Below are 25,074 nucleotides of genomic sequence, written 5' to 3'. Positions count from 1 at the left end.
TTGCTCAATACAACTATTTGGGTATAAAAATTGCTAAATCGGGAATTTTGGCAACTGTAAATTGAAAAGAGCAGAGCTATTGTGCTTCATTGTTCTGCAGCAATACTCAAACTGCATACGGGCACTATATCCAAATCTGTGTCCCCAGCTTTCGAAGTGTATAGAGCCATGGTGCAATCCAACTCCCTATAAGGGGTTTTCTGGAGTATAGTGAATGCTAAAGCAATGACTCTAAGGGAAAAGGCACTTATTTGAGGTCTCTTTAATTTCCCCCAAAGTACTCCAATGTTGCCTTCAAATTTTTAGCAGCATTATATCCACTGGTACTTGGTACGAGTGTGGACAACTGCATAGCTGGACTCCCGCCGGCAGGTTAATGAGAAATTTTGGACATTGATAAACCTCTTCTCCACCATAGCCTTGACATGTAAAGAACTGGTTTGGTGCTAAATGCCTAGAATGTATGTGGTTTAATCCCAGTTCCCTGAATATTCAAAGAGTAAACTATTATCTGCTTATTGGAAATACTTTGTTTCACAATGTCATTGGAAAAAACAAAATGGAAGTTACATTTTTAAGGGATGAAACTACGTCTCGCATTGGATCCATACTTGGACATCATCTGCCCAAGCAAGGCAAAAATGAAATGGTTGCTTAGCAGTAGGAGTAGTGTTGCAGCTTCATGGGTTTTCTGGATTTACATGCTTTGCATTATTCTGCCATCTAGTGGTTGGGACAGGAATGGTCTTTTTTAAATAATCTTTTGGGCGTCGTCAACCACCATTATTTGGTGCTAGGTCCATCCCTTGTGTGACGTCAGACGGTGCCCCGGAAGTTCCTATGCCTGCCAGCCATCTTCTGATTATTTTTCCCCTTTTCTTACTTAGTAAAATAGGTTATGTCTTAAATCTTGGTGTCTTTAGTTGTTAGGTCTTTATTTTGGTGAGTTTCTTTACCCACCTGTTTGCATTCCTCTTCGGAGGGGAGGCGGGTGAGTCGCATGTGACTCCAGAAAACTCTTCAAGCTGCAAAATTACTTCTACTGGTAAGTAACCATTTGGTTTTGCAGCATGACTCCTTTTCTGGATGTACATGCTGTTTATTACATTATGTAGGGACTTACCCTTCCATGGATTCGTTGTGGTAAGATAAGGAAGATTCCGCGAACAAGTATTGAAGTACTTTTTGCCCTACTTGAGCTTCCTTAGTCATCTGTATATCCACGCAGTAATGTTTGGAAAGGTGTGCGGAGATGCCCATGTTCCTGCTGCACACAGTGTTGATTGGCACATTGGCCATGAAGGCCAGGGTTGCCCCTTTTTTCCTTGTCGAGTGGACTTTGGGCAGAGAGGTTAGAGTTTTTCCTGAGACATAGAATACTTAGAGGTTAGAGTTTTTCCTGAGACATAGAATACTTGAATATATAGTCTTATAGCCTGCCGTAGCGGGCTATACCGGCTATTAAAGGCCCGCTCCAGCGTTAACGAGGAACTGGGCTTTAATAGCCGGTATAGCTCAGCTTCGAAGAGATATAAGGCTATTAAAACATTCTGCCACTAGAGGGCAGAATGTTCTAACGCACAAGTTACTACTTGTGTAACAATATATCTGAAAGAGACATTAGTTAGTGATAGATTCCTTACCTTAGAATATCCCCAGGCGTCAGACTGGATCCGGAAACTTTTGCGTAGCAGTACCCTTGCGCGTCGGTAGGCGTCGTCTGCGGCTCCACGTCCGTCGTCGGCATCATGGGACTACTTAGACGCCCCCTCTGCGTGCTGACGTCAGTTCTTAGACACAGCTTTTCCGCGCCAGAAACGCAGAGCTATGCCAAAAACCAACACTGGTGCCTTGAAACTAGGGCCCTGAAAGGGGATGACCTTAACCCTAGATATCGGTTTGTAGAACGGGGAGGATGGGTGGGTCGGTAAGGAATCTATCACTAACTAATGTCTCTTACAGATATATCGTTACACAAGTAGTAAGTTGTGCATCTGAAAGAGACACGTTAGTTATAGATTCCTTACCTTAGAATAGATACCCCAGCAATACCAACACCGGAGGTGGGTCTGCGAACCAATAATCACACCAGAATGTCCTGGAGGACAGAACGGCCAAAGACAATCCCTCCGGACTTGGCTGTCCAGGCAGTAGTGTCGTGTGAACGTGTGCAGCAAGGCCCACGTAGCTGCTTGACAGATGTCCTGCAAGGGTACACCTCGGCCCAAGGCAGTTGTAGTCGCTGTGGCTAGAGTGGAATGAGCCCTCAGGCCAACAGGGGGTTCCTTCTTTGCCAAGGAGTAACACGCCTGGATACACAAGATGATCCACCGCGAGATGGTCCGCTTGTGTACCGCTTTCCCCTTCTTAGCGCCCACGTAACCAACAAAGAGTTGGTCATCAACCCGGAACTGGCGTGTGCGATCCAGATAGAACAAGAGCGCACGTTTTGGTTCCAGACGGTGGAGCCTCTCTTCCTCTCTCGAGGGATGCGGAGGCGGAAAGAAGGTGGGCAAGGTAATGGATTGCCCAATGTGGAAGGCCGTGACCACCTTGGGTAGGAAGGAGGGCCTTGTCCGTAACACAACCTTGTCCGGATGGACTGAAAGGAAAGGAGGTTTACAGGATAGAGCCTGGAGCTCACTCACTCTCCTGGCAGAGGTGATGGCAACCAGGAAGGCAGTCTTCAAAGTGAGAAGGCGAAGAGGACAGTTGTGAAGTGGCTCGAAGGGAGCGCACATCAGATATGTAAGGACCAGGTTCAAGTCTCACTGAGGCATCACAAAGGGAACAGGTGGAAACGTGTGTGTGATGCCTTTCAGAAATCTATTTACAATGTGGGACTTGACCAAACATGGTTGATCAGGCAGCCTTAGGAAGGATGAAAGGGCAGAAAGATAGCCCTTGATAGTGCCCAGAGCAGAGCCCTGCTGGGCAAGAGAAAGAAGGAAGAGAAGAACCTCGGAAAGAGGGGCAGAGAGAGGATCCACAGCCTTTGCTGTGCACCATGCCACAAATCTGTTCATCCTGCAGGCGTATACCGACTTTGTGGTGGGACGCCTGGCTGCCAGAATGATTGTACAGACTTCAGGAGGCAAGTCAAATGGCCTCAACTGTCGCCGCTCAATCTACAAGCATGGAGGTGGAGACTGGACAGGTTCGGGTGGCGGACCGTCCCCTTTGCTGCGACAGAAGGTCCTCCTGAAGAGGCAGATGAACCGGGGGATCGACTGACATACTGAGTAGCTCGGGATACCAGTACCTTCGTGCCCAGTCCGGAGCCACAAGGATGACTTGTGCTTGGTCGCGCCTGATCTTCTTCAGCACTCTGGGCAGAAGTGGTATAGGCGGAAAGGCGTACAAAAGACCGCAACTCCACTCGCGACGAAAAGCGTCTCCGAGCGAGTCCTGCCTTGGAAATTCCAACGCACAGAACTGATGACATTGCGCGTTCTCTTCGGTGGCGAATAGATCTAACCAAGGCTCTCCCCACTGCAGAAAGAGACCTTGCGCCACATCCGAGTTCAGACGCCATTCGTGATTCATCATGCACTGGCGGCTGAGTTCGTCCGCCCTGGCGTTCAGAGAACCTGCCAGGTGTTGAACCACTAGAGTCACGCCCTGATGTTCCAGCCATTGCCAGAGGCGCAGAGCCTCCTGGCAGAGGGTCCACGACCCCACTCCGCCTTGTTTGTTGCAGTACCACATGGCGGTGGTGTTGTCCGTGAACACCTGCACTACACTCCCTCGGACAGAGGGGAGAAATGCCTTCAGTGCTAGACGAATCGCCCGCAGCTCCAAAAGGTTGATATGGAGCCGGGACTCCCCCGGAGACCAGAGGCCTCTGATCTCCGCCACTCCCATGTGGCCTCCCCAGCCCTGGAGGGACGCGTCCATCACAACTACGTGCTCCGGTTGGGGAAGGGAGAGGGATCTGCCGCTGACCCAATCGCGGTCCGTGAGCCATCACTGCAGGTGTCTCGCAGTGCCCTCCGAGATCAGGACATGGTCGGACAGGTTGCCCTGATGCTGGGCCCACTGAAACTTCAGGTCCCACTGCAGAGCCCGCATCCGCCAACGGGCGTGATGCACCAGAACGATGCAGGAAGCCATCAGCTCCAGAAGCCGCAGCGTCAACCTGACCGAAACCCGGGATAGAGGCCAGAAGATTGGAATCAGAGCCTGTATATCCCGAACCCGCTGTTCGGGTGGGTAAACCCGAAACTGCGCCGAGTCGAGAACCGCTCCGATGAAAAGGAGCTTCTGAGAGCGGCACAGGTATGACTTCGGCACATTGATGGAGAACCCCAGCTGGTGCAAGAGGTCTGCCGTCGTCTGGAGGTGGCTGACGACTGTCTGGGGCGAGTCCGCCTTCAACAACCAGTCGTCGAGGTAAGGGAAGACTGAAACCCCTAACCTGCGCAAATGAGCTGCGACCACCGCCATCACCTTCATGAACACCCATGAGGCGCTGGTAAGTCCGAAGGGGAGCACGGTAAACTGAAAGTGCTCGTGGCCTACCGTGAACCGCAGGTAACGCTGGTGGGCCGGCAGGACGGGGATGTGGAAATAGGCGTCCTGCAAGTCCAACGCTCCCATCCAGTCTCCTGGGTCCAGGGCAGCTAAGACCTGAGCCAGAGTCAGCATCTTGAACTTCTCATTCCGGAGGAAGCCGTTGACGTCCCGCAGGTCCAAGATAGGGCGTAGGCCCCCTTTGCCCTTCTTGGGTACCAGAAAGTAGTGAGAGTAGCAACCACGTCCTACTTCTGGCCCAGGAACGCGCTCGATGGCCCCCTTGGCCAAGAGGGCCGAAACTTCCTCCTGCAGATGCCGCAAGTGATCCCCCGATACGCGGTGGTATTGCTGTGGCATGGCTTGAGGGGTCGTCTCGAAGGGGAGGGAGTAGCCCCTCCGGACGATCTGCAGCACCCACCTGTCCGAAGTGACAGTGCGCCAGTGAGAGTGGTGATGGCGAACCCTGCCCCCCACTGGCGTCACATGGGCCGAGAAGCACTGACTAGGAGGGTTTAGAGGCGGATGCTGCGGGGGAAGGTGTGGACTGGCCTCGCCGTTGTCCCCGACCGCCTCCACAGCGATTTCCACGGCCGCCACCGCGCTGGATGTTAGTCTGCGGCGTGTGGCCGGCAGCACGTGTGGGGGCGCCCCTTCCTTGGCCACGAAAGGAGCGAAATGCACCCGTTTGCTGGCGCAGGGCCGAGAGGCCCAAGGACTTGGCCGTAGCCCTGGAGTCCTTAAAGCGCTCAAGCGCATGGTCTGCCTTGTCGCCAAAAAGGCGACGGCCATCAAACGGCATGTCCATCAGAGTGTTTTGGACAACTGCCGAAAAGTTGGCGGACCTCAACCAGGCGTGACGTCTCACCGCCACCGTCGTTGCCATCGCTCTGCCTAGCGAGTCGGTGGTATCCAGCCCACACCGGATAGAATACTTGGCTACATCTCGGCCCTCCACAAGGGCTTGGCCGAGTTTGGCCCGTACCTCCAACGGACACTCTGGCAGCACTTCCGCAACCGTCTCCCACAGAGAGTGGGTGTAGCGGCCCAAGAGGCATGCGGTGTTGGGAGACCGCAGTCCCAAACTAAGGGAGGAGAATATTTTCTTTCCATAATTCTCATACCTCTTGGATTCCCTGTCCGGCAGAGCCAACGGGAATGCGGTCTGGGAATTGGAGGCCTGGATGACCAAACTCTCGGGGGTGGGGTGGGTGGACAGGAAACATGGGTCACCCGGGGCTGGGCGGTGGCGTCTGGCCACGTTCCTATCTACGGGCGAACCCGCAGCGGGCCTGGACCAGGTGCCCAAAAGAACGTCAGTCAAGGCCTCATTAAAGGGCAGCAGAGGCTCGGCCTAGCTTGACTGCGGTTTAAGGACCTCAGTGAGGAGGTTAGTCCTCACAGCCGCGACGGGGATCTCAAAGCCCAAGGCCTTGGCAGCCCTCATCAACACCACACTATAGGTTGCCCCCTCCTCCGAAGCCACGGTAGGAGGGGAGACAAAACCAGTGTCTGGAGAGGTGTCCAGGCCACTGGCCTCCCCAAGTTCCCCTGTCCAGTCCTCTTGTGACTGACACTCAGGGGTCAGAGGGTCCTCAGACCCCTCCCAATCCTCCTCATCACCCATCTCCTGATACTCAGGGTTCTCAATTAATGGGGCCTGTTCATAGAAGTGAAAATCTCCAAACGCCGTCGAAAGCGGCGCCCAGCGGCGCCGTTCTGACGTCGGAACAGGAAGGAAGGAGGCATCGGGGACGGCGCCGGAGGAGACACCTGACGGTCCGATGCCAGGGGGGTCGTAAGGTCCACCGGCGACGATCCAGATCCCGAGGGAAGAGATGGGTCCCGCGGCGCCGGGACCGCTTGACCCTGCGGTGCCGGGCCCGAAGGCACCGGCGGTGTCGGGATAGTGGGGCCATGTGGCGCCGGGCCCTGCGGCGCCGGCGGAGCCGAAGCACCCGACGGCGTCGAGGCCGAAGCCCCCGACCCGCCAGGGGCCCAAGACGGGTCCGCTGGGCCCTAAGGCGCTGCAGAGCCCGTCGGAGGAGAGAGGGACCTCATGGCCATGAGGAAGCGCTCGATCTCCTCCGGCGTTGCGTCTCGCCCAGGGACCGGAGGGAATGGAGCGGGACGCGATGCCCGCGACCCCGAAGGAGCCGCGTGGGCGGTGTCACCCGAACCCCCAGCCGCATCGTGCGAGCGTCGGGGGGAGTCAGAAGAGCGATGACGCCTCTTCCACTTCTTGTGCTTCTTACCTGACGACGACTTCGACCCGGAGGAGTGGTGCCGACTCTCGGAGCTGTGGTGGCTCCGAGCCCACGACCAGTCCCTCGACCTCCCGTGGGACCGGGACCTCGCACGGCGCGGGACCGACTGCCGGAGTTTGAGTCACCTGCGGGACCGCTCCCGCCTGGCTTTCGATGAGAGGGCACTGCAGTCGGAGCAGGCCTGGTCGTCGTTGTCGACGCCCAGACAAGTTAGGCACAGGTGATGCGGATCCGTGACCGACATTGTGCGGTCGCAATCCTCACAGTGCTTGAAGCAAGGCATCCCTAGGCACCGATCGGAGTCGCAAGACTTCGAGAAACGATGAAAAGGATTCAAAAAGGTTAGTCAAAAATTGACTAAGGGTTAATTCTTTTTCCAGATCTGTGCTTGCTGGCGCGGAAAAAAGAAGAAGAAGAACTGACGTCAGCACGCGGAGGCGGCGTCTAAGTACTCCGACGACGTCATCACGGCGCCCACGACGGATGCGGAGCCGCAACCAACGCCTACGAACGCGCAAGGGTACTGCTACGCAAAAGTTTCCGGATCCAGTCTGACGCCTGGGGATATTCTAAGGTAAGGAATCTATCACTAACTTGTCTCTTTCAGATAAATTAAACAAAGGCCTCTCTGAGTTCTTGGGGGTTTAAATCCCTTCGGGCTCAGAGAGGCCTTTTTGAAAACATTGGAATGTTGCCTTTATCGGCCTGTAGAAGAACGGAGCACCCCATTGTCTTCAATGGAGTGCTCAACATTCTAATTTTCTAATTACCTCTATAATTAAACGTGCAATTGCCCCCTTTGTTATGGGGACTCCTTTGTTGGACTTGGAGTGAGTGACGAACAATTGATTCCCTTTACGTAATTGTCATGTCTCCTGTAGATAGTCTAGTAAAGCCCTTCTTACATCCAGGGTATGAAGGCTTCTTTCTAGTAGTGTTTGTGGGGGTTTTGAAAAAGACTGCTGGCTATATACTGTGGTTCATGTGGAATTTGCTTACTTCCTTAGGTAGGAATTGAGGGTTTGTCCTTAGGATAACCTTTTCCTTGTGGATTTACATGTATGGTTCCTCAACAGTTGATGCCTGTAGTTCAGTTACTCTCCATAGAGATGTAATAGCTATTAAGAAGGCAGTCTTTATAGTGATGTATCAGAGTTCTGCTGTGTGCATGGGCTCGAATGGTTCTGTCATTAGCTGGGTTAAAACTGTGTTCAAGCTCCACACTGGGGCTGGAGCCTTACTTGGGGATGCAATCCTTTTTAATCCTACAAGAAATCTTTTTAATGACTGGTGCTGTAAAAAACTTTTACTTTTAGCTGCTGTTCGGTCTGCAAATTGATCCACTTCAGTGTGGTCCTTTCCTGGTAGGTGAATATTTGTAGGCCGATTCTCCTTGAATAGGCCAATTTCCATATTTCCTGAGCTAGTTTGCTTATGGTAAATGATTTTGTTCCTCTACATTTGTAGAGGTAAAACATTGTTGTGGTATGGTCTGTCTGGATCAATACTGTCTTCCCTTCTATGTGGGCTAGGAACACCGTCTTCATCTCTAGGAAGTTGATGTGCTTTATGAAGTCTGCATTGTTCCATTGACCACTTATTCTCAGGTTTCCTGAAGGTGCTCTCCAACCCTTGTGGGACACATCTGTTGTTATGGTCACTGAGGAAGTTGGTGATTTGTTGATTGTGTTATGTTCTTGGATGCCCACCCTTGTTCCTCCGTCTGAACCTTTTCTGTTACAATCAGTAGATCCTCCCAAATCCCTGTGGTCTGTGACCAACTGTTGCATAACCACTCCTGTAGAGGGTGCACATGGAGACGTGCATGGGCGATTAGGGGAATGCATTATGCCATCATGCCCATAAGTTTCATGACTGTCCTCACTGTTAGACTGACCCTTCTGGTAGAGTTGAGTCTGCTGTTTGGTAGCTTGTAATCTCCTTTGGGTCGGGTATGCACGTGCAAAGTTGGAGTTTAATCTCGTTCCTAGAAAGGTTTTTTCTTGCACTGTCTTTTTCTATGACTTTTCGTGGTTTTTAAAACCCCCAGTTCTTGTAGCCTTGTGATCACACCTGATGAATCTGTGTGTAACATCTTTTCTTTGAATTTGCTTTCACCAGGCAGTCATCAAGGTAGGGATGGACTTGGATTCCTCTCCTTCTTAAGGATGCTGCTACCACTGCTAGGCAATTTGTGAAGACTCTAGTTGCTGATTTTATTACGAAGCGCAAGACCTTGCATTGGTAATGAGTGCCCACATGGGTGAACCCGAGGTATCTCTTGTGTTCTTGGTTCAAGGGGATGGGCAGATAGGCATCCATTATATCGGTTACTCTCCTTTGTGTCATTTGTCTGTGAATCATGCGATTATATTTGTTGTGTATTCTTACTTGATCTAGATATTGGGTTTTTGACCTTCCTTCCACCCTTTTGTAAGCGCTCTGATAACCTTTGGGTTCTTGTTCGCACTAAATAAAACTTTATTAATAAATAAATATTGTTGCCATGAAATGCCCGTTTTGTAGCTGTGGGATTACTTCCTGTAGTATTGACATCTAGAAATGAAATGAAATGAAATGAATGAAACTTATATACCGCACGACTTACCCTGGGGCATCTCAGCGCTTGCTTAGGGAACCAGTCCTGGTATTCCCCTGTGAGATAACCCTGGCAGGGTATCCACAAGGTGAAAGCCAGGCATCCCACCACGAGGGGCCGTTGTGGAGATTAAGCAAGCTATTGCCCAGAGTCGCAGAGTTTGAACCCGTGAGTTGAGAAGGCACCGGAGCGAGAATTAACGAGTCTGTGGAATTTTGAGCCCAAGACCCGCCGAGGCGGGGGAATTGAACCCTGGTCCCGGGCCGAACTCAAGCTCCAGGTCTGCCGCCTCTAACCCCTGAGCCACACTTCTCCACAGTGCTGGGTGTGAATGAATTTGTTCATGAATCGGAGATCTAAGAGAGGTCTTAGCGTGAGATCTTGTTTTGGCGACATGAAGTAAGGTGAATAGTTTCCTTTATTGTGTTCCTTCTTTGATACCCTCGCTATTTCTTGTCTTTGTAGGAGTTCCTTTATTTCTTTCTTAATTGTAAGAGTTCTGTTCTTTGGAACCTCTTCTTCCTTGATAGATTTTGTTGGGATTTGTTTGTTAGTTCTATACAACAGCAAAGTGTAAAATTCAACTGTCTGTGGTGATGCTTTCCCATTGAAGTAAGTGATGAGCTATTATGCCTCCCGTTGGTGTTGTTTGGGGGTCTTCCCTTGTGGGCAAGTCACTTTTAAGTTTGCTCCTCCCACTCTTGAAGGTTGTCCCCTGGCTCTTCCTCCGTCACGAAAGGACTGTCCTGGTTTCTGCTGCCAGGCATGGCATCCAGATTGCTGGTTTGATTGATGTCTGCTTCCCTGTGTTGATGTTGTTGTTGTTTGGTGTTGACCTGTTGAAAACCCCATCCCCCTTCCCTTGGGTCTTCTGAGGTTTAAACCTCCTCTTTTGGAGGTGCCGCTCTGTTGCAGGGCTCCCATGGACCCGCAAGTCTCATTGTCCTTCTTTATTTGCTGTAGGAATTCATCTACCTCACTTCTGAAGAGGCTGCCTCCTGTGAATGGTTTGTTCATTATGGAGGTTTGGACTTCTTACTCAAAGCCTGAAATTCTGAGACAAGCGGGCCTTCTCAACGTTATGCCTGTGCACATATGTCTGCTGACTGTATCGGCAACGTCTAGAGCTGATTTCAGGCACTTATTTGCAATGCACTATTGCGTTGCTGCCTCTTTCTCCATTTTTCTCCCCACCATGTCCATTCTTTTACTGAGCATTGCTTCTCTTTCTGGCTGTGGTGACAATGATGGAGTCTACCACTGTATTCCTCTGGATGTATTTTGTAGAGGGTTTGCATTTTTTCGCACCCCTTGGGGTTACCCCCTTTGCGGAGGCTGGCTTCTTGAAAGCCTCCATGCCTTGGGCCAGAATGCTTGGCAGCATTGGAAGGTATTGTGTCCCCTTGGTGGATGATGCTAATGTTTCTAGGATATAGCAAGAGTCTCCTTTCTCTTCCTCTAAGGGGACCCCAAAAGGCATCAGCTGCTCTCTTGATGAGGCTGTTGTAGAAGGCTATGTCATCTGGTATTGAAGCCTTTGAGGGATAGCTACAGACCTCTTCTTCTGGGCTTTGTGTGACGATGTCGTTCACTCTTCCTCAAACGTTCCAGAGGCTTCCTCCTCTTCTGGAGGGTCGATTATTTTTTCGACCGCCTTTTTGTGAGGTTTGAGGGTTGCCGGAACTTCTAGGGTATCCTCCTCTTCCTGGATGCCTGCAGTAGTAGAGGGTTTTGCCGGGATTCTGAATTCCTTCAGCGTCTTATCAAACTCCTACTTGCTTGGAAGGAGTGCCGCCATTTCTGTCTCCAGGCGTCTTATTTTAATCCACCGTGCCCTTTCGGCGTCTGAAGTATGGGAGATCCTCTTCATGGGTGTGGTGGATTCTGCCTCCGAAGTGTGGTGTTTCCCTTCGCGGCCTCTCGTTCTGCTGCTGTCTACGCCGATCTTCCCTCGTCTGAATCCCTGGGGTGGGACACATGGGTTTCTTTCGGTCATAGCTGACCCTGGAGTCATTGTTTTCTTCATTGCTTGGACTTCCTTTTGTGCCTACTTTTCAGGGCCCTTGGTATTCGACAGGTGAGGGTTTTTTACCTTCTCTGTTTAGTTCTCTATGTCCTTCGTCATCTTTTTCGCAGTACGCCTCCTCTCGGCATCCCCTTCGAGGATCTCGACGTCCGCCCCCTGTGTGTTGGTTCTGCGGCCATCCCGGAGTCGTCCTCATTGCTTGAAAGGCTTAAGTCCCTCAGTCATGTCTGTTGTTTCTGACTTTGGAGCATGACTGCGTATGGTCTTCCCTCTGCCTTTGACAGAAAAAGCGTACAGGCCTTGCAGTCCTTATCTTTGTGATCCCTCAGCAGGCAGAGGTTTCAAATGTCGTGTGAATTGCGTTGTGCAAACTGGTGGACACAAGTTGGGCCAAATTTGAAAGGGGTATTTTCCATGGCTCCTACCTTTCCTTATTTCATCATTGCTCCGTCGTGATCCGCCGATGTAGAAAAGTGTCTGGAGGTCTTTTCTCCCTCTCCTGTGTCTTCTCGATCAATGAACAATGTTTTTTTCTCTCAAATTCCTTAATTTTTCAGGGATATCGTCCAAAACTTCGGAGTGTCTCCCTTCGCTTTTATACCCAAAGGCGGAAAATTTCAGACCCAACCACTAGTTGGCAGAATAATGCACAGCATGTGAATCCAGAAAAGGATTCATGCTGCAAAAATGTATTTATGAAATTCAAAATTGGCACGATCTGCACAAAATGCCTATACCTCCAAATCGAAAGTATGTGTCACCTAGAAGCTTACGTGCAATTTATACCATTCTGGGACTACTGGAAACAGAGCATGTTCTGTTTTTTGCAAAGCATATGTGAAAGTAAGGAGCAGATGGATCAGCCCTTTATACCAAACATTGGGGTTTTGAAATTATTTGCCTAATCTACGAGTTGCACAAACCAACACTTGATCCCTAATAATTTCCTGCCTTAGAAAATTCTTATATAAAGTTTAGCTCTGTAGGAAACGTTTGGGGATAGCTTTCTAAGAGTTCAAGAGGACTGTAAATAACTTATATAGTGTGGGATTTTGTGTTTTTTAACTTTTTAATTCTGTCTATATTTATGTTATTACAAAATCAATTAATTCAAACAATTTTTTTAAAAATATATATTTGTATTATCAAAAGTTTGATGGGGGTGGTACCCCGAAATATGATGAATAAGCTGAACTGAAGTAATTAAGCGTAACATAATGACGGGGCCCACCATGATCCACTTACTCAGGGTGTAGCTATCGGCACCTCTAACCCTAATCCTCCATCAGACTCTGTGTCCAGCATCTGCATTGCCACTACCAATGCCTCCCACACCTTTGCGGTTTCTAGTGCCCTGTCATTGTTGGACCTCTTAGCATGCTGGAATCGGACTATACTCTCGCTAGTTGCCCATTTAAGTAATTCTGCTTTCCAGCGCGCAACACTGGACCCTCGTCTGGATTTCCAACACATCGTTAGTTCTCTTTTAGCGAGCAACAACCCTAAATCCAAGAATGTACTCGTAACTTTTGTCCTAGACGTATGGGGAAACCAATGCAGTATACACGTACCCATGTCCGGTTCTATCTGCCTGTCTGTAACCTCGCAGAGCCTATTTACCACTTCCTCCTAATACGTTCCCGGGCAGCGGGCAGCTCCACATCAACTGAGGAAACTCCGCCCCCACCAAATTGCAACATGGGCATTGTGCTGTATTCAATCCAAAATACCTGTTTATCTTGGTCGGTGTTAGGTACGCTCTATGCAATACATAGAAGTGAATCAGTTGAAACCTAGCATTGGGCGTACTCTTCCATGCACTCTCAATTACCTTAGCCTATGTCGTCTCAGGGATCTCTTTACTAAGATCTGCCTCCCATTTCCGTTGCAATTGTCTAAGGGGTTGCATCCCCTCTTCGACCATCCATCTGTATAGACATGTTATAGCTTTAAAGGTCCCCGCTGCTATCACCACATATTGGCACGCCAGAGACATCTGTGGTTCCGCTAGAACCCCTCCCCAGGGGAGTTGGACTGCGGACACAAGGGCTGAATGCAATAGAAAATCACACCTGGGAAGGCCGTACCTATCCTGCAACTCCTGGTAGGACAGTAGCACTCCATCCCCGTACAGGTCGCCCAAGACTTGCACTCCCAGTTCCTCCAATGCGGCCAACACCGTCTAATCACCCCCGTGTGGGAGAGCAGTGCACATACCCAAAGAAATCTCCGGAGCAAATGGTCGAGTTATCCCACCTCTACTTCGGGTCCTGTTCCAGCCCGTTCGTGAGTTCACGACCCAAGACGTAGTCCTTGATGAAGCACAATAAAGGACAGTACATGACGCGGAATCCACCGACCCATCGGGCCATCCAGTCCTCTAAATTCCAGCACCACTGCCTGGGTAAACCATTGCAGCTGAGCCGCCAAAAAATATAATTCAAAGTCTAGAACCGCCCAACCACCCTTAGCTCGGGGTCGCATCACTGTGGTCAGAGCCACCCGCTGTCTGCCACTCCCCCACAAGAATCCACATACCAGACCGTGGAGCGTTTTGAAGAAGAACACTGTATCCAGATAGGCAGCGTCCTAAAGTAGGATAACAACCGTGGCGAAGCGACCATCTTCAGGAGTGCGACCCGACCCGCCACTGATAACGGCAGCATACTTCAGAACGTTAAGCTACCCTTAATCCCTCTCATAGGTCTACCTAGGTTACCCCCCAGCAGATCCTCCTGTGTATGATAGAGGTTAGTGCCAAGGTAGGGTAAGCAGCGTGGCTCCCATCGTATACCTTCTGCCTGGATGGGGTTCAGCATGGACACAACCACAGGAAATAGACAAGTCTTCGCCCAGTTCACCCGCAGCCCTGAAGCTGCAACGAATGTATGCAGTAATGTCGCCCCTCTCAGAGCCTCCCCGTATTGGCCAGGAACATGAGTAAATCATCTGCATAAAGTGATATATACTGCACGTCCCTGCATAGTTCTAGTCCAGTGTAGTATTTCCCCGACCTGGCTTTTGCTGCCAGTGGCTCGATAGCTAATGCAAACAACAGGGGAGATAGCGGACAACCCTGCGGCGTACCCCGCCCAACCGAATAGGAAGAGGAGACAGTCACCCCTGTCCGAAACCGGGCCGTCGCAGATCTATAAAGGATCTCAGTCTGTCTCACAAACGTCTCCCCCAACCCCATCACTCGCATAACCTGAAGTAAGTAATGTCATTTCAAACTATCGAAGGCCTTCTCCATATCAACCGAAAGGATTGTTGCAAATGGTACCGAACTGTTGTCCTCTCCCAAAATGCGAAGCAATCGACGCACGTTGAGGGACGTATTTCGGTTTGTGATAAATCCTGCTTGATCCTGGTGGATCAACTGCGTCATGTGCGGGAGGAGTCCGGTCACGAGGATCCTACTCAGGATTTTATAATCAATTGTCAACATTGAAAGTGGGCAGTACGCCGTCTTATCAGTTGGGTCCCTCCCAGGTTTCATCAGTGGGATAATAATAGCCTCCCGGGTGGTTGCCGATAACGTCCCCGCCTTCCGCGCCTCCTGAAACATGGCCAGTAAACGTGGGGCCAAGCAATCAATGTACACTGAATAAAATTCGATGCGTAGCCCATCGACCCCCAGTGTTTTGTTCTGCGCCATATGCTTAATTGCCCCCCTAATTTCACCCAACGTGATCTCCTGCCCCAGCTTATCTGCTTGTTCTTTCTCTAGCTGGGCTAAGGTCACTTTCAACAAGAACTCCCCTATGGCCATCCCAGACTGTTGTAATTTGCTGCGGTATAGGTCAGTATAATAATCCCAAAATAACCCATTAATCTTCTGCTACGTATATACCACCTCACCCGTTGGAGCTGTCAGACCTAGGATAGGGGATCCCAGGGGTTTGGGTTAGCCAGCTGCGCCAACAAAGTGCTAGTTTTATCCCCCTCTGCATGCACCCTCGCTAGGTATGATCGGTGATCAAAGCAGCGCAATCTCTCCACTTGCTTCGCTACTGCCTCTCTAGCATCCGAGACCTCCCCTTGCGCCCCCGGGTTTTCTGGGCAAGCCCTCTCAGCTGTTCGCAACCGCTGCTCTGCTGATTCCACATCGTTCAATAGCGTCTTCCTCACCCCCACCATTTTGGTGATACATAAGCCACGCACTACCACCTTAAAAGTATCCTACTCCAACGCCACCGTTGAAGCTGTCCCCTCATTCTCATTAAAATATTGTGTTATACCTGTTCCAATAGCCTCACGAAAGACAGGCTCCTCCAGCATCTCCTGCCAAAGCCGCCAGGTCGGTAGGACAGCTCTCTCCCGGTCCCATTGTATCTTTACCAATAAAGGATTATGATCTGATAACTTTCCGTCGAGGTACTCACTATGTTCTACCTTAGCATGAATGTCAGGGGTACATAATACCGCATCCAGGCTTACATGCAGTTCGTGTAAGCCGGAGAAATAAGAATAGTCCCGCTCCTCTAGGTGGTGTGCGCGCCTTGTATCCACAAACCCCTAGCCGTTTTGCCATGCTCGCCTAGCCTTAGAGACTCTGTGTATAGGGGCACCAGGCAGCGGGGGTGGGACCTATCCATCTCAATATCTACAATTGAGTTGAAGTCCCCTCACATCAATATGGAACCAGTTAGGTGCGGCACCAATATCCCTGATAAGTGATTAAAAAGGAAACCTGATCCACATTAGGGCGTATATACTACAGAGCGTCACATCTATGCCATTAAGGCAACCTGCCACCTGCACAAATCTCCCTTCCGGATCCACTAACTTGTGTCAGCTGAAAGGGGACCTCTGCCCTAACCCATACCAGAGCTGCCCTAGCAAATGCCGAGTAGGTCATATAAAATAATTGTCCCCTCCATCTGCGCTTCAACAGCAGTCCCTCAGTCTGATTAACGTGAGTTTCCTGGAGAAAGGCTATGTGAACCCCCCTGCGCACTATGTAGGCATGTACCTTATGATGCCATGTCATTGTGTGGAGCCCTCAAACATTCCAAGTAATGCATTTTAAGTCAAGTATCGACCCCATGTTGATATCGGTAACACAATAAAAGTTTCTCACAGCTTTTGAACACACCAGTGGCTCCAACAATCCCCAAAATAACTCCAAAACAACCCCAACCACCCCACCCCAAAGAGGCGCTACAGATCTAGTACCCATCACTAATACCCTAAATATTCCCCCAGGAACTACTGAGGGATCACACCCATACTAAAATAGTGGGAGGCGGCCAAGAGCTGTAGAGGATCGACCTTCTATTCCTCCATCATTCCGAGCCTTACCCCCAAAGATAGTCTGACAACCTTTCCTGAGACAAATTAAAATAAAGGAACCCCATTGTCCTCACACTCTTCCACTCCCACCAACCCCTCCGACCCTCGTTCACCAGCCACCCTCAGGAGTAATGAGAAACAGTTAGGGACATGATAATGCCTGCCTCCAGCTTCTTGCCACACGTTTAAACTGCTACTTTAGGCATCCACTAGCTCGTCCGCGGTCCCAGGTGTCACGTGGGGCAATCGACTGCTGCCTGTCGTTGTTGCTGCTTCTGTCATTGATGAGGTCATTGTTGGGTATGGGTAGTTTATTTAGAGGGCATTGAGCCATTCTGTTTCTGTAACTTTCTTCCAGCAGCGACTTGGGATGTTGCTAGACTCCCTAGGGGTGGTTGGTGGTCCAGTTATGTGGAATGTTCTCTTTATCAGAGTGGAGTGATGTGGCTGACTTTAACCTTCTCGCTGGAAGAGAAGATGGCGTCCAGGGTGTGTTCAGCGATGTGGGTAAGACCAAGAATGTGGAATTGGAGTCCATGGGGTTGTTGAGATATCGCCTAGGAGTATGAAGTCTTTGGTGCCCATGGCGAGGGGTGTGGTGAGGTCACAGTGGTGGTTGCTGAGGTGGGTGTGAGGTCCTGAGGGCCGGTAGGCAAGGGTGCCTTTGTTAGTGTTTTTAATGTCTGTCTGAAGCTTAAAGGGCATGTGTTCTGGTAAAGTGGCTTCTGGGTCAGTGTAAGAGGTACACTTGATGGCGTCTCTGTGGATGATGGAGAGTCCTTCTTCTGGTTATTGGGGTCGGTCCTGGTGCAGAATTTTGTATCAAGTAGGGGTTGCAGTGTCAATGTGCGGTGCGGTAAAAACTATAAAAAATGTCCGCAATCTGCTTATGGTAACCTTAAGGACAGATATTGATTGCGAACCATCACTCCTGAGCACACTTTCAGATGTAAATTATTTTTGTAAAACCTATATACATCATTTAGCAATTCCCCAAACACAACGATTATTCAACCACAAATCCTCCCTAACCTAGCCCAAGCCACTGTACTTGATGTAGAAGGAAAGATGAGAAGGTATTTCTCCTGGGCCCATCTGTTGCACCCAAAACTGTATAAACCTATAAATGTTGTGCACTGTGGTTGAGTGGGGATTATGACCATGAGGCTATAGAATGAGAACATCAATGTATCTCCAAGTCTTAGGGCACACAAATGTTTGTCAAAAAAGAGCACCAGATCTACAGTTTGAGTAGTCCCATTAAGTGTTACCAAAATGCAAAAAGACAAGGGAACTGGCAAGAGAACACAGGCATTGTGCTACAAAAAAATCAAGGTGGTCAGAGACGTTGTCCTTAGAAACTGCAAACGTAAACGCCACCAACACATCTTCACACACACAAAATCCCACAACACGCACAGTTATGCACATATTCACCTACACACCATCAACCACACTTTAAGAGTTGTTTGCAATGTTGTTTTTTCTGCCTTAGTGAAAGAAGCTTAATCGGTTTTACCTAATCAGTGGCTAAAAGCAATTGTGCACTGTTGCTGCCTGGTAAAATGATTTAGGGTACTAAATCATACAAGGTTTAAATGTACATGGTGATTACGAGTCATGGTGGATTGTCCTCCAGTGTAGAAGTGTCTCACAAAAACCTCTCCCAAAACAAATATAGATGGAGGTTTAGGGGTGTTTGTGAGGGTGTAGGTGTGCTTAAGTAGGTCCTTGCCCACTGTCCTGGGAACATGATTAAGCCCCTTCTGTGTATGTGAGACGAGCTTGCACTTTTGTAGCACCTGTGATGTATATAAGTGAAATGTAGTTAGAAAACCAATTGTACAAAAGCCTCAACAATTTTCTTTGTCATTGCTTGTTCTATTGAGATCTTGATTATCATAGTCTCCTCTTAAAACTGTGACAAACATTTTGAAGACACATACCATGTAGAACTCCAAATTACCCCTCATGATCTAGTTAGATACAGACGTTGACAGAGGCGAAAAGTGAAGATTCTACTTCTGCCATCAAAGTGCATATTACTCTTAAATGTTACCTTGTAATTAAGAAGTCGAGAAAATGTCAAGCCATCCTCTGCTTTTTTGTCCACTTCATAGATGCTATCTCGCACTTTCACAAATTCCTTTAACTCAACCTAAAAGAGAGACATTCATCATGTACCAAATACTGCAAGACGGACCAAACCACAATTGTATCGTGGGATTTGGAAGTCATTTGATGTGGAATACAATTTTAAACAGAAATTGCTAGATCTGTCATTTTTTTTTCTGTTGATCCTCTTTTTTTTTATTGGGAATTAAAGGTGTATTACAAAAAGGCATTGAAAAATTCATTTAAACCAAAATATTATATACAGAGCTGAGGTATCAGGCAGAATAAATACAATTAATAATGAATACATTAGTAGAAATTTAGGGGCAGCACAATTCATATAAAAGGAAGAACAGGATTAATAATACACAGGGGAATTTTAAAACCCATTACTAGCTGAATTTACAAATAAAAGCATAGCAAACAACATTAAGAGCTTACAGCTTTGCCACCCTCCATTTTGTTATGGGGGCCCAGATACCCCTTCTGAAATCACTAGTTTTCATGCCCTTCCGCTCATATAAACAGGACTCTATATTATGTATTCCGAGAAATCTGGTGAGCCACATTTGAAAGGAGGGGGCCACAGCATCTTTCCAACCTCCCGATATTAAAATTCGGAGTACCGCCACTGAAATAAAAACCAAGGCTTCCTCTTCTTTTCCCAGCTTCAAGTTTGAATCGGTACCCATTAACATCAGAGTAGGGGATAGATCGATCTTATGACCTAGCAGCCCCTCCCAGAATTTCTCTATCTCAGACCTAACTGGGGCCAACAAACTACAGTTACAGAACATATGCAATAAGTCTGCTTGTCCAACTCTGCATGTCCGACTCTGCATCTGGGACACCTATCATCTTCCCTGACCCCCCCAGGCAAATAATTTTGCCGGCGTATGATAGAGGTTAAACACTGTCTTGTAATGCTGGGCCCGCAAATTTGAGGCCCGAAATACCTTTTTATTCAAATAAAGGGCGAGATCCACATCAACATCGGGATTCCCCAATATCATAGCCCAGGCAGATTCTATCTTTTCCAAGTCATCTTGTATTCCTGTTAGAAAGAGATTATATATTATCTTAATCTTCTTGCAACCCCTAGTCAATAAATCCAGCAATGGGATATTTACCGGAGGCGGCGGTTTGGGTCTAAGTGCCTTCAGGGATCGTATAATTTGACTGTACAAAAGCCAATGGTTTGATGGAATTCCAAACCTACTTTGCAGGACACCAAAGCCCACTACCCCATCTCCTTCCATAATGTCCCCCAATGTCTTAATCCCCAACCTCCTCCAATCCTGCAGGGTCCAATCCAACCTGAGAAGAGGCTTGATGTAAATATGAGTTGATCTTTGATACGTTAAAAACTTTTAAACTAGACATCCAAACTCGCCAAGCCCCGTCCAAAATCTTAAGTCGAGCCTTCTTATAGAATCTCCAATCTACCTCACACAGCAGTAAGCCAAAAGCCTTTCTCCCTAACAGTAACTCAAAAATAGAGGGGGGCTTCTGAACGTGGCTTCCTACAGCAGGGCTCGCCTCAGAATGAAAAAGAACCAACATTTGTGCCAAAAGACAAGTCCAGTGGTATAATCTTAAATTTGGTAAAGCCAGCCCACCCCTTTCCCTAGGGAGTGACAACAAGTTAGTAGAGCGCCTAACCTTCCCGTACTGCCAGATAAATCTGATGAAGGCGGATTCAAGATTTTTAATTATTTTCCCATCGAGAAGTAATGGTATGGCCCAGAAGACGTATAGCACTTTGGGGAACATAGTCATTTTTAGTGCGTTTACCCTCCCTATCAGTGATAGATGTAGCACATCAACTCTTCGCAAATCTGCCTCTATAGATTTAATAAGCGGAATATAGTTTTCTTCTATTAATTTATCCACTGAGGCATTAATTTTCACACCTCAATAAATGGCAGCATCCACAAATCTAGAATCTGTTTTAACAATATTTTTAGTGCAAATTATCTGTGTTTTGGATTAGTTTAGTAAGTACCCAGATTTTTGAACAAATCCATTTGCAAATTCGGCCAAAACAGACATCGCCTGCTGAGGATCGGTCGTAAAAACCGCAAGATCATCCGCGTAGGCCAACATTTTATTTTCGTAGCCATTAAAGACCATGGGACTAATCCTAGGGCACCCTAAAATTTCCTGAATAAGTGGGTCAATATAGAGGGAGAAAAGAATCGGGGAGCACGGGCACCCTTGGCGTGTTCCTCTCTTTATAGTTATTATTTCAGACCTTTCATCCATAACCACCACTCTCGCTACAGGATCTGAATACATAGCTTTAAGGGCTCTGATGGCTTTGTCCCCGAAACTTCTCCATGCCAGGATACCCCAGAGAAAACTCAAGACCACAAGGCCGAAAGCCTTCTCTGCGTCGTGCAGGATCATGGCCACCCCCCCGTGGCAGCATAGGCGTCAAACAAGGCTATAGCTCTTCTTGTATGGTCCGTCGTACCACGCCCAGGAACAAACCCATGCTGCCAAGGGGAGACGAGACCGCCGATGATCCTGCCCAACCTTCTAGCCCAGATCTTAGAATATAGTTTGGTATCCGCGTTTATCAGCGATATTGGTCGATACGACCCTGGGTTCTCACTTGGTTTTCCCTTCTTATGAAAGATTCTTATGTTGCTTTCTCTCCATGAATCCGAAATCACCCCTGAACATAGTATCCCATTAAAAAGATCCACAAGAAGCGGGTTGATCTCGGATTCAATGGATTTTTAAACCTCCAAGGGGATTCCATCTGGGCCAGCAGCCTTGCCCGAGGCTAGCTCCTGAAATGCGGCCGTAACCTCAATCCCTGTAATATCCTTATCCAATTCTTCTCTTGTTAAATCATCTAATCGCGGGCCATTATCCCGACAATCTTCCCCCTGACCTTCATCCCTCTCTTCCTCATCATACAATTTTTGGTAAAAATTCTTAAACACCTGTAAAATCTCATTGGCCTCGGTATACTCCTTATCATTCTCATTTATCTTGGTAATAACATTTTTATATTTTTCCTGTCTTAATCGAAGTGCAAGGGCTCTACCAGCATGTCCCCCTGTTTCTTACCTCTTAGGCCTAGTTGTTTGAAACTCCCCAATCGCCTTCTGAGTTATCACCTTCTGCAACTCTGCCTTAATAGTCAGGATTGACTTTTGGCTGTCGCTACCATCCCTCCCAAGGGCAATAACCTTTATATGTTGTTCTTCCGCGACGGCTAATTTCTCCAATAGTCGCTCCACCTCCCTCCTATCATCTTTCCTCAGCCTAGCTGAAAAACCTATCGACTCGCCCCTTAAAGCCGCTTTAAAAGACTCCCAGACAACGTTTCGTGAGGGGCTATATCTATTAGCTGCAAAAAATTCCCCAGTCCACTTCGTAACATGTTTAACAAATCTTTTATCGGCCAACAATCTTCTTTCAAATGTCCAAGATGTCCTTTTCCTTTCGACCAGATCCATTTCATACTACCAATGGATTATGGTCGGAGATTGTCCTCGGCAATTTAATTATACCTATTTTACTAATTTCGGGAGATGAAGAGAATAAAACTTTATTGTATAGTTAGTAAAAACCATAACAAAAGTTCTTTGATATAATTTTGCTTATTAATGTTGCTAAGTCTAAACTATGAATGCATATTGACCAGTTCTAAACCGATGCTATTAATTTATTTATTTTTAACTTTTGTAATGGTTTTTACTAACTATACAATAAAGTTTTATTCTCTAATTTCGGGAGATGAGATAAAGAAGGAGTCTAATTTAGTATACTTCTGAAAAGGGTTTGAAAAGTAAGTAAACCCAGGGCTTTTGGGCTCTTTAGACCCCCATACGTCTATCAAACCCAGTGACCCCATTAGGGCCTTTATTGCCCTAAAAACTCTAGGTTTCCGCCCCACATAGATTACTCTATCGTCCAAATCCGCCGAAATATTTAAGTCTCCACAGAATATTATGGGGGTAGGCCAACCAGCTAATTCAACTTCTAGAAAATCGTAGATCTCTGGGTCCTCTTTGTTAGAGCCATAGACTACACACAGTGTATAGCCCATTTCCATCTCTGCTATTACCCATCTACCACAACTATCTCCCTTAACCCTTTTAACACCTCCCAGAGACTTCCTAGCTAAAATTGCCACCCCCCTAATTGTCGAGGATTGCGATGAACAAGCTACCAGCTGAAACCCAGTCAAGAACAAGAGATTCCTCTTTGCCCATTGAAAATGCGTCTCTTGGAGGCAAAGAACGTCAATTCTGTTAAATTTCACAAAATATGCTAATCTTTGACGTTTCCTCCAATCATTCAACCCTCCCACATTCATAGTGCATATTCTAACATTCCCCATACCGGCGTTTAACTCGACCAATCATAAGAGCCTGAACCTCGTTCCATCTGTCATTTCTGAAACAAACCCTTGGTCCAAAAAAAAACATCAAAAAAGCACCTTTTTCTTCCATTTTCTTGTTTTTCCCCCTGAGCGCCCCCTCACCCCCTCTCCTCCCCTCCCCCCTCTGTCCCCCCACCCCACCCGCCTTCGACCCAACCCCCCCTGAAACGCCCCCCTACCCCACTCTGTGAAGCGCACAGACCTTGTCTGTGCATGTGATGGACATGCAGTGTTAGCAGTGAGGACAATGCAGTAACAAAAACAAATCCCAGACAGTGGAGCCCAGACACAAATAGAAATCATACCCAAATTCCCAAACAGAAGCGATTGCCCGACACTGTACAAACATCATCTTAAACCTGGCCCACCCTATTTGCCCAGAGTGTCAAGATACTCTTTGGCCTTAATTTCTGAGGAAAAATATACTGTCCTCCCATCATTAATGATTTTTAGCTGCGCCGGATTTATCAAGAAGGCTTGAAGTTTTTTGTCCTGAAAAGACTTGATCATACCCCTGAGACACCATCTCATCTCTATAGTCGTGTGACAGAAGTCCGGGCGGACAAAGAATGAAACCCCATTACAGCTTCTTCTGGCACCTGGCCTGGCCTTTTCTGCGATAGCCTGCCTGAGGATAAAATTCCCAAGGAAAATTAGTACTGCCCTGGGTTTGTCTCCCTCCTTGGCATTCCTTCGTATTTTATAAGGGGTACGATGCACTCTCTGTAGCTCATTCGACCAGTTCCAGCTGGATAATTCAGGGAAGGCTTGCTGGAAGAGTTTAATAATATACACCCTAATGTCCGAACCCTCAACCCCCTCCGGGATTCCCAGGACCCTCAAGTTGTTCCGGCGAAGTCTATTTTCCATCTCCTCCAGCTTCCACTGTATGTCCACCACCTGGGAGCAGTGGGCATCGACCTTGGTGACAGCTTCGGCAACTTCGACTTCAGTTGCCACCACCCGCTCTTCCAAATTTGAAACTCTGTCCCCAGTATTAGCACACGCCTTGGATAAATTCCCCACCACGCCCTGCATCTTCCTCATTGCAGCCTGGGATTTACAATACCTTGGAGTGTTTCCTCCCTATGCGCAATTATTTCTTGGTGAATTGTCTCCAACAGGGACATTTGTGCGAGTTCCACACATGGACTACCCTGCAAGGGCATGGCGGATGAATGGTCCCAGCTCAATTAACGTTGGTCAAGCACTTGACCCCTAGCTACTGCTAAAGACTTTAACACGGTCGCTGGCTGATGGAGCTCGGGGTCACTCTCAGAGCCCAAATAAGAACTACGTTCCTCCTCATCTTCTGACCACCCAACCCCATCTGAGACCCAAAAAAACGCCTCACTCGGAACACTTTTTCCATTCCGGCTGCTCCGCCTTCCTCCAACCCGGTCCCTAAAACCTGGGACTTTTGCTTCACATTTCAATTGGTACAGAATTGGAGCCAACACTTCATCCTTTGCAGAAATTAAGGGAACATTAGTATGTAAATTAAACAATCTCATACTCAAAGACTGAACTGAGACCAATTTTGTTTGCATAAAAATATTCTTTTAGTTATTTTATTTCCTAGAACCAAGCAAGCCTGCCACAGGTAAGTGATTTATACTTTGCAGTAAGTGCAGTTTGAAGTGTAGTAATAATACAGTTTGAGTGGCAGCTGTATATATATATATATATATATATATATATATATATATATATATATATATATACACACTTTGGTTTGAATACAGTAGAACTACTAGTAATGCAATGCTTTGAAATATTGTACATATACTTTGTATTGTTTTTTCAATGGAATGTCAAGTAGATTTCTTAACAGATTACTTTTCTTACACAGTGTAGT

The 25,074-nt window shown here is 47.9% G+C and overlaps 1 protein-coding gene across 1 annotated transcript in view; it reads right to left on the bottom strand.

Moving 5' to 3' along the window:
- Positions 1-25,074, bottom strand: part of HELQ (helicase, POLQ like) — a 606,359-nt gene that overhangs the window by 470,603 nt on the left and 110,682 nt on the right. The window contains exon 7 of the mRNA XM_086961870.1: positions 18,759-18,857. Within this exon, the coding sequence (XP_086817996.1) occupies positions 18,759-18,857 (99 nt within the window). The remainder of the gene's footprint in view (positions 1-18,758; positions 18,858-25,074) is intronic.

Source organism: Lissotriton vulgaris, chromosome 3_1 (assembly GCF_964263255.1).
Source record: "Lissotriton vulgaris chromosome 3_1, aLisVul1.2, whole genome shotgun sequence".
Taxonomy (NCBI): domain Eukaryota; kingdom Metazoa; phylum Chordata; class Amphibia; order Caudata; family Salamandridae; genus Lissotriton; species Lissotriton vulgaris.
The sequence above is the reverse complement of the archived record's forward strand: the minus strand, read 5'-3'. Positions and strand labels throughout refer to the sequence as shown.